Source organism: Pelophylax lessonae (assembly GCF_965119305.1).
Source record: "Pelophylax lessonae genome assembly, chromosome: 4".
Taxonomy (NCBI): Eukaryota; Metazoa; Chordata; class Amphibia; order Anura; family Ranidae; genus Pelophylax; species Pelophylax lessonae.
The window spans coordinates 583,218,656-583,232,137 of NC_138771.1; the positions used below are offsets into that span (position 1 = coordinate 583,218,656).

General features: G+C 43.6%; 1 protein-coding gene across 2 annotated transcripts in view; it reads left to right on the forward strand.

The window, feature by feature from the left end:
- The window catches only part of LOC309554456 (serine/threonine-protein kinase N1-like), a 172,992-nt gene that overhangs the window by 66,272 nt on the left and 93,238 nt on the right, over positions 1-13,482 (forward strand). For both annotated transcript variants that reach the window (XM_082256195.1, XM_082256196.1), the window contains exon 3: positions 8,790-8,929. In XM_082256195.1, the coding sequence (XP_082112321.1) occupies positions 8,790-8,929 (140 nt within the window). The remainder of the gene's footprint in view (positions 1-8,789; positions 8,930-13,482) is intronic.

Consider the following 13,482-nt stretch of genomic DNA (forward strand, 5'->3'; position numbering starts at 1 on the left):
CAGTGGACGATGTCAGTAGGATAGAGGTTGGTGTCAGCAGGACAGAGGACAGAGTCATTAGGGCAATGAACGGTGTCAATAGAGCAATGGACGATGTCAGAAAGATAGAGGTTGGTGTCAGCAGGGCAGAGGACGGTGTCAGCAGGGCAGAGGACGGTGTCATTAGGGCAATGAATGGTGTCAATACAGCAGTGGACGATGTCAGTAGGACAGAGGTTGGTGTCAGCAGGGCAGAGGACGGTGTCATTAGGGCAATGAATGGTGTCAATACAGCAGTGGACGATGTCAGTAGGACAGAGGTTGGTGTCAGCAGGGCAGAGGACGGTGTCATTAGGACAATGAATGGTGTCAATAGAGCAGTGGACGATGTCAGTAGGACAGAGGTTGGTGTCAGCATGACAGAGGACAGTGTCATTAGGGCAATGAACGGTGTCAATAGAGCAGTGGACGATGTCAGTAGGACAGAGGTTGGTGTCAGCAGGGCAGAGGACGGTGTCATTAGGGCAATGAACGGTGTCAATAGAGCAGTGGACGATGTCAGTAGGATAGAGGTTGGTTTCAGCAGGACAGAGGACGGTGTCAATAGAGCAGTGGGTGGTTTCATAAGGGCAGTGGGTGTTGTCAGTAGGGCAGTGAATAGTGTCAGTAGTTTTTTAGTTTTATTTTATTTATTTATTTTTTTTGCAATTTTTAAATTATTTTTTATAATATTATTTTTTACATTTTTTTTAAGAGCCCTGTCGGGGGACTTTGGTAAAATATCAGGGGTCTAAACAGATCCCTGATGTCTCACTTCTGAGACAGATAAAGGGGCTAAGGACATTTGCCAGTCCCTTTCTCTGGACAGTGAATGTAAACAGTTTACCACGCTTCAGTTATAAATGAGTACAGTGAGTACAGTACTGATCACTCACCGTGTTCATTCAGAAAAGAAAGGGTCGGTAAATGACACACCCAGATAACAAGAAGCGAGAAAAACTTGCCACAAATTTGTGGCAGTGTTGAATTGTAAGTCTGTTAACTTGCTGCACATTTTTACTGGCAAGCTGTAGACTTGCAGAGCACCTGAAGCACAAGTTCTAGTTGACACTTTTCCCCTTTGTAGCAAATTTGCATAGCAAGTCTCTAGCAAGAGCAATGTTGCAGTGATGAGTCTACAGCAAGAGCTCTGCAAGTCACAGTGACCCCTGTGGTGGGATGACTATTGCACAACATAACTGTACCAGAACTTGCAGCAGACTTGCAGAATGTTTGCAAAGAAAGTTGATCTGGAGTCATGCATTATGGACTTGCTGCAGTTGTGCAACAAACTTGTGAAGCCTGACAAGTCTAGCAAAAGCTTAAAGTGGTTGTAAAGTCAGAAGGTTTTTTATCTTAATGCATTCTATGCATTAAGATTAAAAGCCTTCTGTGTGCAGCAGCCCCCCCTAATACTTACCTTATTGGCTGCCCCAGACTCTCCCTCCTCATTGGCTGAGATGGCAGTCCGGCGCCATTGGCTCCTGGTGATGTCAATCAAATCCAGGGAGCCAATTAGCAGGGGGAGGGGACGGGGCCGGGTTGAATGGGCACAGGGAGCTGCGCCTTGGCTCGGGTGCCCCTGTAGCAAGCTGCTTGCTGTTGGGGCACTCGTCAGGAGGGAGGGGCCAGGAGCACCGAAGAGGGACCTGAGAAGAGGAGGACTTGGGCCACTCTGTGCAAAACAAGTATAACATGTTTGTTATTTTAAAAAAAAAAAAAAAACGAGAATTTACAATCATCAAGTCATTTTCAATTTTGCAGCTCAATTGCTTGTTATATGGGTATTTACCAGTCCCTTCCCTGCTCTGCATCCTGAAACAATCCCCCACAGCAGCTGGTGGGAGAGGAGAGGAGGGGAAGCGAGCAGCGCTGCAGGGGGACCAGGGGAGCATACTGGGGGCTGGACAGAAGAAAGAAGGGAAACCTGAACAGGATGGGTGGCGGGGCGGCATTTACTAGACCCAATCCCCTGTAGTTTCCTCCTGAAGCCAATGAACGCCGGAGAGAGGGAGAGGAAGAGAGGCTGGCTTTTAGTGGCAGCAGGGGGAAAATACAGGGAATTGATTTTAGTAAATGCCACCCCCGCCACCCCTCCTGTCCAAGTTCCAGCGGTTGGCAAGAAAGGGCCCTGATCTATCTGTTACCTGCTCAACATCGGTTCGACCATGATCGAAAGGTTGCCATGCCCCATGAAACTCCTCCTCTCAGCACCTCTGTAGGTCAGAATGCAGGCTCTGTGAAATGTGTGACACAGCAGTGCCTACCTACTGGACACAGTGACTACATGTCACAGAGTTCACGGAAGGAAATGTGTGGGGATCTTAAAAGAGAAGTATGGGGTTTGGTGTTCTTTGCCCATTTATACTTACCTAGGTGGATGCAGCATCAGTCCGATGCTGCATTAGTCTGTTAGTCAGCGGCTCTCCGCTTGTCAGTCAGCAGCTCTCCGCTCTGCCTCCTCCTTGCTCATTGGAGCGCTGGGCTGTGGATGGAGAGCGGCTGGCTCAGGCTCTCAGTGGCTGAGCCGTGTGTCGGTCCAGGCACCTGGTGGATCCCAACTCCATGGTTGTGATGACGCGGTGACTTCATGACCACTCTCTGCTGAAAACGGGTCACAGGAGTGCAGAACGAATTGCACTCTTGTGATCCATAGATCTCCTTTTACAAAGTACGTTTACAAGCTTCAAGATCATTCAGATTAATAGGAGGAGGCTAGAAATAATTGAAATATAATGTGGAAATTATTATATGATTATACATTTTGACAATAGATGATACACTTTAACAGAAAGTGAGCAGATAGGTGAGGTTTATTTCTAGGGTTTACATCTACTTTAAACAAAGTCACAGATATAGGGGACTGCCTGTGTCCATTTCTCACCCTATAGACATTTTATCACCTAAAAACGGATGTGACTGTTGTGGTTTCCTTCCATCTTACACTAACTGGATGCCTTATTACCACTTACTAATACTGTCTCCCTCTACAATTATCCTCTTTTATCAAGCTTCATTTACATTGCTATGTGCTTTTTTTTTGCTGTTTACTAGTTATATTTTGATGATTTCTCTTTAGGCTTCGTTCACATACTGGCTTATCGGATTGCGGGCTGAATCGCGGCGATTCTGCCCACGATCCCGAATCATTGCAAATCGGGGGAAGCCCTTGCAATTCCCATGACTTGCAATGGCACCCCAAATCGCGCTGCAATTGTCGCCTGACAAATCCCGCAAACAGAATTGCTGGACGCCTGTCGCCCAGAAGAAGTTCTTGTACTTTTTTGGGCAACAGGCGTCCCGCGATTCTGTTTGCGCGATTTTACCGGAATTCGTTGTGCGACAATTGCGGCAAAAATCGCACAGGGTTGGGGGTGCCATTGCAAGTCACCGGAATCATACGGGCATCCCGGTTTTGCAATGATTCAGGATCGCGGGCAGAATCGCCACAATTCTGCCCGCGATCCGATACGCTAGTATGTGAACGGAGCCTTGCAGCCTACAGGACTGCCTGTCTCTACCCCCCAAAGCTGTCTCTGTGTTCTGTGGTTGCTTCCTCTCTCTGCCCCACTCTTTTATCTTCCTCTATGTTTGCCTTCCTTATTGCCTTCTTGTCCACCCTACATTACACCTTGCTGCTCCTTTTCTAGGTCACTCATTTAGATCTCTTCCCCAACCTTCCCTTCCCACCAAGGCCTCTGCCCCCTCCTTTCCCTGCTTTCCATTTTTCCAATCTGGTCTAAAGATGTTGGAAGTCCAACTAATCTACTTATCTACTAAAGAGTAAAATAAGGTGAAGTAAAGTGGCTTAACTCAGTAAAGTATAACATGAAGGACCCATTTACACTTCTGTGCCCTCGTCACTTACGCATTATCCCATGCATTTCTGCAATACGCAGTGACACACATAACGTGCACCAGTGTGCTGTGATGTCTTTACCCTTTTCATTCTGGGCATTTTTTTTACTTTTCAACACAAATGTTAAAATATGCATTTTTTTGCTAGAAATTTATCCAAAACATTTTATTTTTTCCTAGAAAATGACCCCAAACATTTTATATTTTCTGAAAGCAGAGACCCTGAAGAACAATAAAGGGTCAGTTTCAGGTTTTTATGTTACATAATATTTGTGCAGCTGTTTATCGAATGCATATTTTCAGGAAGAAATACACTAAAATGAATTTTAGTGCACACAAACACAATGTAATACTGATGGGGTTGTGTTGAGGAAATAGATACCAAACAAGTCAAGACTTAAAATTGCACGCACCTGTGAAATGGCAAAAAATGATGCCATCTTCCCTGCTTTTCTGGACACTTGTTGGCGTTGTCAATCCAATAAAGGCACGCTCCTACATATTTGGGGGTCTGCCCTCGGATACGCCCTTTCTAGGAGGCTATCCACGCAGGGATCACACAGATCACAGATCGGGACCTACCTTTCGATCCAGCTACTTTCCTGCTTTACCACTTGGACATGTCCCCTTCTAAATACATTCCCTTACTATTCACCTGCCGAATGCTGCCAAAATTCTGCCAAAATCCTTAGGCCCATTTCACATGCGGCCTGTTCATTTCATCAGTTCATTCAGGCTTTTTCAAAGAAAAAAACAGATGAAGTTTCCATAATTTTTCATCATTTTCCATCAGTTTTTCACAGTTTTCCATCAGTTTCTCTTCAGTTGCTCATCAGTTTCTCATTTGTTTTTAAATCCACTACCAATCCAAAAACAGATGCAAAAACAGACAGTTTGGGTCCTTTGACACGGGTTTTCCGATCAGGTCCACCTGTCAGTTTTTCAGGCGGACCTGATCGGACCCTCCATTTAACCCTATGGAGCAGCGGATGTCAGCGTTGACATGTCCACTGACACCCACCGCTATCCAATCAGATCCTGTCTGCCAAGTCCAAACGGACGGTGACCCTATTTTATATCCGTTTGGAGGTTCGGATCGGATGGGATCAGATGAAACTGGACAGGCGCCCTGTTTTCATCCGATCTTCCCATCGAGGAAAGCGGGACTCCGACATGTCCGACTCAGCACAGTGAGCAGAGACGAAGCTGTCATCCGCCTGCTCAGCAGGGATCAGTGGATCGATCCCCGCCGAGCAAGCAGATTCTGTCAAATGGATCTGCCCAGTGTGAAAGGGCCCTTAGTCCATTTACATCTGTTTTTCCTTTGTTACATTTTTTAACACAAAAAAAATAGGACTTTAATCCATTTAAAAAAACTGATGTTGACAGATGCGGATGTAAATGAATGATCATTCGTTTACATCCGTTTTTCTGTAGAGATGCATTGATGTCTGTTTTTTATCTGCCAACGGTGTGAAAGGGGTCTTATTCCCAGATACTGGCGTTCCACTAACACTTCAGGACTCATTGAATGGTTCCACCGTATAGACCAGGGGGGATAGATGGAGGAACTGGTACACATGAGCAGAGGAACTATGGCGTCATATTCTTCTGCTTGGGCGCGTTGATTCCTGGTAAAGACTCAGACCTCTATAACCACTTTATGACCGCCCCATAGCAGATTTACGTGATTCTGCACTTCCAGGTCTTGGGCGCAAGCTCGCGCAGCTGGCAGTTTGCTCCAGCTGTGATTTTACACAGTGGGAGTTGATCAGCGGGTCGCAAGGTCCCAATGTCTGCCCAGACCCACTGGTCCTTCGGTACTTTGACAGGATGGCAGACTGTCATTCTGTGAGTACAGAAGACATGAATCCTGTGTTCCTGTAAAGCAGGAACACCGATCCATGTCTTCAAGTAGTAAAAGTACCTCCCCCACAGTTAGTAAACACTCTCTAGGCACACATTTAACCCCTTGATCACCCCTGACGTTAACCCTTTACCTGTCAGTGTCATTAGTACAGTGACAGTGCATATTTTTAGCGCTGATTACTATAATATTGTCACTGGTCCCCAAAAAAGTGTCAAAAGTGTCAGGTGTCAGATTTGTCTGCCGCAATATTGCAGTCCCACTATAAAGCCCCGTACACACGTACTGATCGTCAACCGAATGATCGGCCATCTTTTGTCCAGGGCTGTCGTGTCTGTTGAAAACTGCAAAAGACTGCACACGAATTTTGTCGGCCAACAACAGCCGACTGCAGAAGTGATGTCATGTGATGGTTAACTTTCCTTATCTTTTTTCTTTTCTGAGCATGCCCAGTCTTGCTAATCTGCTGTCTGTCGACTGAAATCTGTACTGACTGGCGAACAATCGGCCGTTCTGGTGACGGCCAACAAATATTTTAAAGTCTGCACGCCAGATTCTGTTCGGCCGAAAATGCGCTGTCAGCTGTCGGAAGCATCATACTAACAAGCCTACAATTGGCCGATCGGTCGTCGGCCGAATATTTACGGCCGACAATCGGTACGTGTGTAAGGGGCTTTAGTTGCTGATCGCAGCCATTACTAGTGAAAACAAAAAATAGAAAAAAAAATTAAAATGACCCATAGTTGGTAGACGCTGTAACTTTTGTGCAAACCAATCAATATATGCATATTGTATTTTTTTTTACCAAAACTATGTAGCAGAATACATGTTGACCTAAATTGATGAAAAAATTCAATTTTTAAAAATGTTTAATTGGATGTGTTTTAGAGCAGAAATTAAAAAAATACATTTTTTTTTTCTAAATTGTCGATCGTTCTTTGTTTCTAGTGCAAAAAATAAAAACCACAGAGGTGATTAAATACCATCAAAAGAAAACTCTATTTGTGGGGAAAAAGGACATACATTTTATTTGGGTACAGTGTCGCACGACTGGGCAATTGTCAGTTAAAGCAACGTAGTGCCGTATATAAAATGGCCGGGCCAGGAAGAGGAGGTAAACCTTCCAGAGCTAAAGTGGATAAACAGCACCACCTCTCTTGAATGATCTATGATGGTCTTCTGCTACATTCCCGTTTGGCAGACTTTTTGTTTGACCCCATTGGCTAAACGACAGGCCTGCCAATATTCCCCAGGGGCTCCCACTCCCTACTATCTCCCCTGTTTTCCTGATCCTATCTTCATCTCCCCTCTTTTTTTCTTCCCCCTCTCTCCCTCCTCTTAGAGACTAGATTTCTATCTGATACTCTCCATAAGGTAATTTGTGATCCCCAAACCCTTTCCCTATCTACACGTGATCCCTGCACTTTTGAGACCTTGTATAACAACTTCATGCGCCCAATTGATACCATGTATGTTTGGGGTCGTACTGTTGGGCATTGGCCCGATTTCAAAGTCAATGCTTGATTTTTTTGTATTATCTGACCATCATAACATTGTATTGATAACTCCTTTACTCCTTTCTGTCACACAGAGGTGTATTTATGTTTCCATCCATACCTAACCACATTAGACATTTTTTTTCTCTTTTGTATTGTTCTGTTTTTTTTCAATAAAAATTTATGGAAAAAAAATGACAGTACCTAAAATTTTGCATAGGTGACTCTTTAAAAGCCTTTACATCATTCAGAGATAACCATGAATTATGGCCCTCAAATTATTGCTCTCACTCCAACGTTCTTGAAGATACCTCACATGTCTGATACAATCCCTGTGTACATACATGTGCTGGACCTACACGCATGTTTGCAGCATTTCACAACACACTGTCTCAAAAAAGGGTGATGTACGATTTTTACCATCATTTTCAATGGGTAGCTTTAACGCAACACACATACATTAACACACCAAAAAGAAGCAAATGGGCCTGAAATAAAATAATTCTGTGTTCACTTGAAACATCCAATCATGTGCAGAAGTGTTTTTTTTTTTTTCTAATTCCCTTGGATGTTTTAAGTACACACACATCTCTCCAATTTGCCACCGATTTTGTTTGCCTGTGTTGATAGGCTTTGGGCTTGAGTTGAATGCATCCGTTTGACATCATATTGAGATCAATCAGACTTCAGTGACAGGTACATTTGACTTGCACTTGACCTCCTTCTGACTTACATTTGACCTGCTTCAAGCAGGTTTTGTATTCCCATAGACTTGTATGAGAACGTAAAATCGGAAAATAATACAAACAGCTCATCAACACAGGTTCTTAGTTACAGTAATTAGGTCCTTACCATAGCATTTTTTTTTATTTCAGCTGATATGTGATGAGAAGAGCAACGGATTAGAACCAAACTTTTTATGGTTGCATGTGTCCCCTATTGTAGATATTTCCCCAGCTATTCCTGTCCTAGATCCACAACACAAAGTGAATGGAAACCTCATCAAAGTTTTGGAAAATCCAACCTTTAATAGGTGTTCCCATTAGAAAATATCTACTCCTGTCCCAATGACAACCATAGTTGTCCACCTGATGAATGATCAAAGTTCCTTTTTTATTCAGAGATTTATACCAAGTTGAAAAATCTTTACTGCTGACCAGAAATCAATTCCTTTTTTTAAGGCCCCGTTCGCATCTGAGCTTCCACGGTGTGTTTTGTGGTGTGTTTTTGGAGTGGCACAATTCATTTTGAATAAGCATCCCTCCACTTCAAAAACACGCCAAAGAAGCTAATTTTGGCACTGAGCCAGGCGCATTTGCATTGCATTTTTTGCCACGACTTTTGTGTGTTTTGTTGTGTGACAATCGTGGCAAAATCGCATTGCATTTGGACTGCCATTAAGATATATTGGCACCCCAAACACTGCATCTGCAGGTCAGTGGAATTTGGTATATTGGGTTCCAATGATTGAGGTAGGTTACTGTATTTTGTTAATGAATCCTTTATTCAATAATCTTTAATTTGCTGTTCCCACCTTGTCCTTTCTTTAGGTAAAAATCTCCCTTCTGAATTCCCATGCCCGTCTCAGAATCCCCGTGTATTAAAATTAGAGCGTCTTCTGGACATCGAGATGAGAGTCCGACAGGGGGCAGAAAATATGATCCAAATGTACAGTAACGGTTCTGTGAAGGTGAGTCTTTAATACAAATATGTAAAGTTCTCTCTTGTTCAACATTACATGCTGTAAAACAGAAGTGAGTCTTATATCTGCTATAAAAACTTGTAAAATCGGCTTTGCATATTGCAACTATAGAGCCGGTTCACACTGAGCCGACACGACTCCTTACTACTTCGGGGGCGACTTGTGCATTACCATGCACCACGACTTCGGAGCAACTTGCAGGGACTTCACATAATGGAAGTCTATGCAAGTCGCTCCGAGGTCGACCCAAAGTAGTACAGGACCCTTTTTCTAAGTCGGAGCGACTTGTGTCGCTCCTATTAGAACGGGTCCTGTAGCGGTCAATGGACCGTGAGGGAGCGCGACTTGTCAGGCTGACAAGTCGCCTGACAAGTCACGCTAGTGTGAACCGACTCTAAAGCCGGATTTGCAATAAAGACAATCCGCCATCCAATCTGGTCTGAAAATTACCTTGGATTTGAAATTGTCAGTTTAGCTGTGGGACAATTTATCTACGCTCATGGGTGACCCTTTATTGTTTCAGGTTCCTAGCAGTGCTAGAATAAGATAAAAAAGCAGTCCTAGGATAGCTGTCCACATTTATGCACACAACCAAACTTTGCTGAGCTTATTGCTCATGATCCAGAGTTGGATCGTGCAGAAGGCAACCTAGGCAGGAGCCTTAGATCTAGGAGATCTTCAGGTGGCCCAGCTTCAACCTTGAAGCTCATCCTAACTAGGGGGATAACACTACTGGCCAAAGGTGTGCACCTGTCAATCACTTCATGAAGGGAAGATACACTTGTAGTCAATTGGGGTTTATTTACTAAAGCTAGAGAGGGCAAAATAAGTCACAATTCTGCAGAGAAACCAATCAGCTTCCAGGTTTTATTGCTAAAGCACAATTAAACATACTGAGGTTAGAAGCTGATTGGTTTCTCTGTAGAATTGTGACTCATTTTGCCCTCTCTAGCTTTAGTAATTAAAGCCCATAGTGTCTTATGGGGCCAAGCCAGTACAGACTGCCAATGGGGTGATTTCTCTGATACTGCTGCAATCCCTATCAATGTCAGTCAAAGGGATGTGTGGGGAAAGCGAGCAAACCTGCTACCTTGTTTAGGGCCCCATTCTCCCTTAATCCATCCCTAATTGTAAAGATTTTGTCACCACTGCTAATATTTGTAGTATTTAATCCATTTTGTTGTTTTAATGAACAAAAGATGAGCTTGAGGAACCATCAGAAGTTTCCATCAGCCCACAAGACATACACTGATCATATTTCGGCTGGTTCCTGATGAACCAGGCTGCTCCTGTCAGCACTCCGTTCCCTGACATACTTCCGTGTTTGGGTATTTTGACAGCTGTCAGAATACAATAGCTACAGCAGGAGATTCGTCCATCTGTGCATTAAGGCATGGGTTGAGGGATTTGTTTTATTTGTTTTCATTCAGCCTGCATGTGGAACAAATAAAACTTAATATGTGTGTATAGGTGTGACCCAGGTTCACTGCCTGCAGGGAAAGGAAGCTCACACGGAGACTGATTGATGCAGCAAAGTATATTAATGTGGTAATATGAAGAGAGAACAGCGAACTCTGCAGATCCGACCACGCTGGATTGGAACACTTACAATGAGCCAGACAGAAAATACATTGCACAAAGAAGACACTGAACAGTATCTGACAGGGAAGGTGGCTGGAAAGCAATCCGAAAACAGGAAGACCACTGATAGTATACAGTTAAAGTCCCTGCTCTGTCCCTTCTCCCACGGAACCTGTCCCCATACTATTCCCACTGTCCCTAACCAGTGGGATATCTGACCCTAATCTACCCTCCATGCTAAATGTGTGCCACCCGCTCACCTCAAAGATGGCCGCCAGGTCAACCAGGGCATCAATTGCCAATTGGACAGCTGCTTCCCTGAAGACCCTTCGTCCTCTGCAGGGTGGCTGCTGAACACCGCCACCCTTGCAGGGAGGCTCCACTGCACCTGCCTACATAGGCTTAGACACACCAGCCCTTCTGGCAAATGCCAGGATTGACAATTAAGTCAGATAAAGTCATAACATTTTCTTTATGATTAAAGTAACATTAAACTTAAGCTCTCGTGCACATTGCTGGATCGGAGTGGGCTCAGGTAAGAATAAGGGTGGGTGGTTGAGGGGAGTCCTACAGCACAGAAGGTTTTTTTACCTTAATGCATAGAATGCATTAAGGTAAAAAATATTGGGGCTTTAGAACAACTTCAAGGCTAAAAGCCAAAACACATACAGTGAGGGAAAAAAGTATTTGATTCCCTGCTAATTTTGTACGTTTGCCCACTGACATAGAAATGATCAGTCTATAATTTTAATGGTAGATTTATTTTAACAGTGATAGACAGAATTACAACAAAAAAATCCAGAAAAATGCATTTAAAAAAGAGTCATAAATTGATTTGCATTTTAATGAGTGAAACAAGTATTTGACCCCGTTGCAAAACATGGCTTATTATTTTATGGCAAAACCCTTGCTGGCAATCACAGAGGTCGGACGTTTCTTGTAGTTGGCCACCAGGTTTGCAGGTTTGCACACATCTCAGGAGGGATTTTGTCCCACTCCTCTTTGCAGATCCTCTCCAAGTCTAAGGTTTTGAGGCTGACGTTTGGTAACTGGAACCTTCAGCTCTCTCCTCTTATTTTCTATGGGATTAGGGTATGAAGACTTCATGTGCTTCTTCTTGAGCCACTCCGTTGTTGCCTTGGCCGTGTGTTGTGGGTCATTGTCATGCTGGAATACCCATCCACGACCCATTTTCAATGCCCTGGCTGAGGAAAGGAGGTTCTCACCCAAGATTTGATGGTACATGGCCCCATCCATCGTCCCTTTGATGCGGTGAAGTTGTCCTGTCCCCTTAGCAAAAAAACCACCCCCAAAGCTTAATGTTTTCACCTCCATGTTTGACGGTGGGGATGATGTTCTTGGGGTCATAGGCAGCATTCCTCCTCCTCCAAACACGACAAGTTGAGTTGTTACCAAAGAGCCCGATTTTGGTCTCATCTGACCACAACACATTCACCCTATTCTCCTCTGAATGATTCAGATGTTTAATAGCAAACTTCAGATGGGCCTGTTCATGGGCTTTCTTGAGCAGGGGGACCTTGCGGGTGCTGCAGGATTTCAGTCCTTCAAGGCGTAGTGTGTTATCAATTGTTTTCTTGGTGACTATGGTCCTAGCTACCTTGAGATCATTGACAAGTTTCTCCTGTGTAGTTCTGGGCTGATACCTCACTGTTCTCATGTTCATTGAAACTCTGCGAGGGGAGAGCATGCATGGAGACCCAGACCGAGGGAGATTGACAGTTATTATGTGTTTCTTCCATTTTCAGATAATCACACTGACTGTTGTCACTCTCTCACCAAGCTGCTTGGCGATGGTCTTGTAGCCCATACCAGCCTTGTGTGTGTATACATCTTGTCCCTAACATCCTTGGACAGCTCTTTGGTCTTGACCATGGTGGATGGACTGGAATCTGATTGATTGCTTCTGTGGACAGGTGTTTTTTATACAGGTAACAAGCTGAGATTAGGAGAACTCCCTTTAGGAGAGTGCTCCTAATCTCAGCTCGTTACCTGTATTGAAGATACCTGGGAGCCAGAATTCCTGCTGATTGATAGGGGATCAAATACGTATTTCACTCATTAAAATACAATTCAATTTATAACTTTTTTGAAATGCTTTTTCTGGATATTTTTGTTGTTATTCTGTCTCTCACTGTTAAAATAAACCTACCATTAAAATTATAGACTGATCATTTCTTTGGCAAACGTACAAAATCAGCAGGGGATCAAATACTTTTTTCTCTTACTGTGAGCCCTGTTTTATTCTATACTACACCGGGATTAATAAATTAATTTATCCCAAAAGATTGAGCTGTTGGCTTTCTCTTATCTCATACAATATCCCCTGCCCTTATTCCCTGATAATACAGGATGAACATCCCAACCCCATTCTGTACCGTCCCTGCTCCCATGACATGCACCCTATAATTATTTGAGCTCTCAATATGCTGTAAATCTAAAGCTGCCTCTCACGTGAGTCAGTTACAGCCTTTGTCTGCTTAGGGGAATTGCTCCTGCATGAGTCAGACAGAAGGAGAAAGAGTCCTTGCATGGAGATCAATTTAACACCTGTCATTATACTTTCCACTATAAGATTTGTTTTTCGTTCTTTGATGGCTGCTAATTTAGTAATGTGCCACTTTTTTCACAAATTGTAAAATCCAACAAGACTTGTGCCAATAGAGCATACTTCACAATCAAACAATTAAATACAATAGTAGAGCAGTTGAAGCATAGGAGCTCCTTTGCTAACACCATAGCCGAGGCATGAGGAAGAGTTGTGTCTGGCCACTGATTCCAACTGATATTTTCCCGGGGAAGTTAGGAGTATAAAATAAAACCTCTGATTGCTTTGCTTACTAGACTTTTCTTTTGCTTTAATCTGTTTTTATATTTTCTATGTGATCTTCATTTGTTACAGATGCACTGTTGAGTTTAGAAGGGTGTTATGTAAGTTAAGG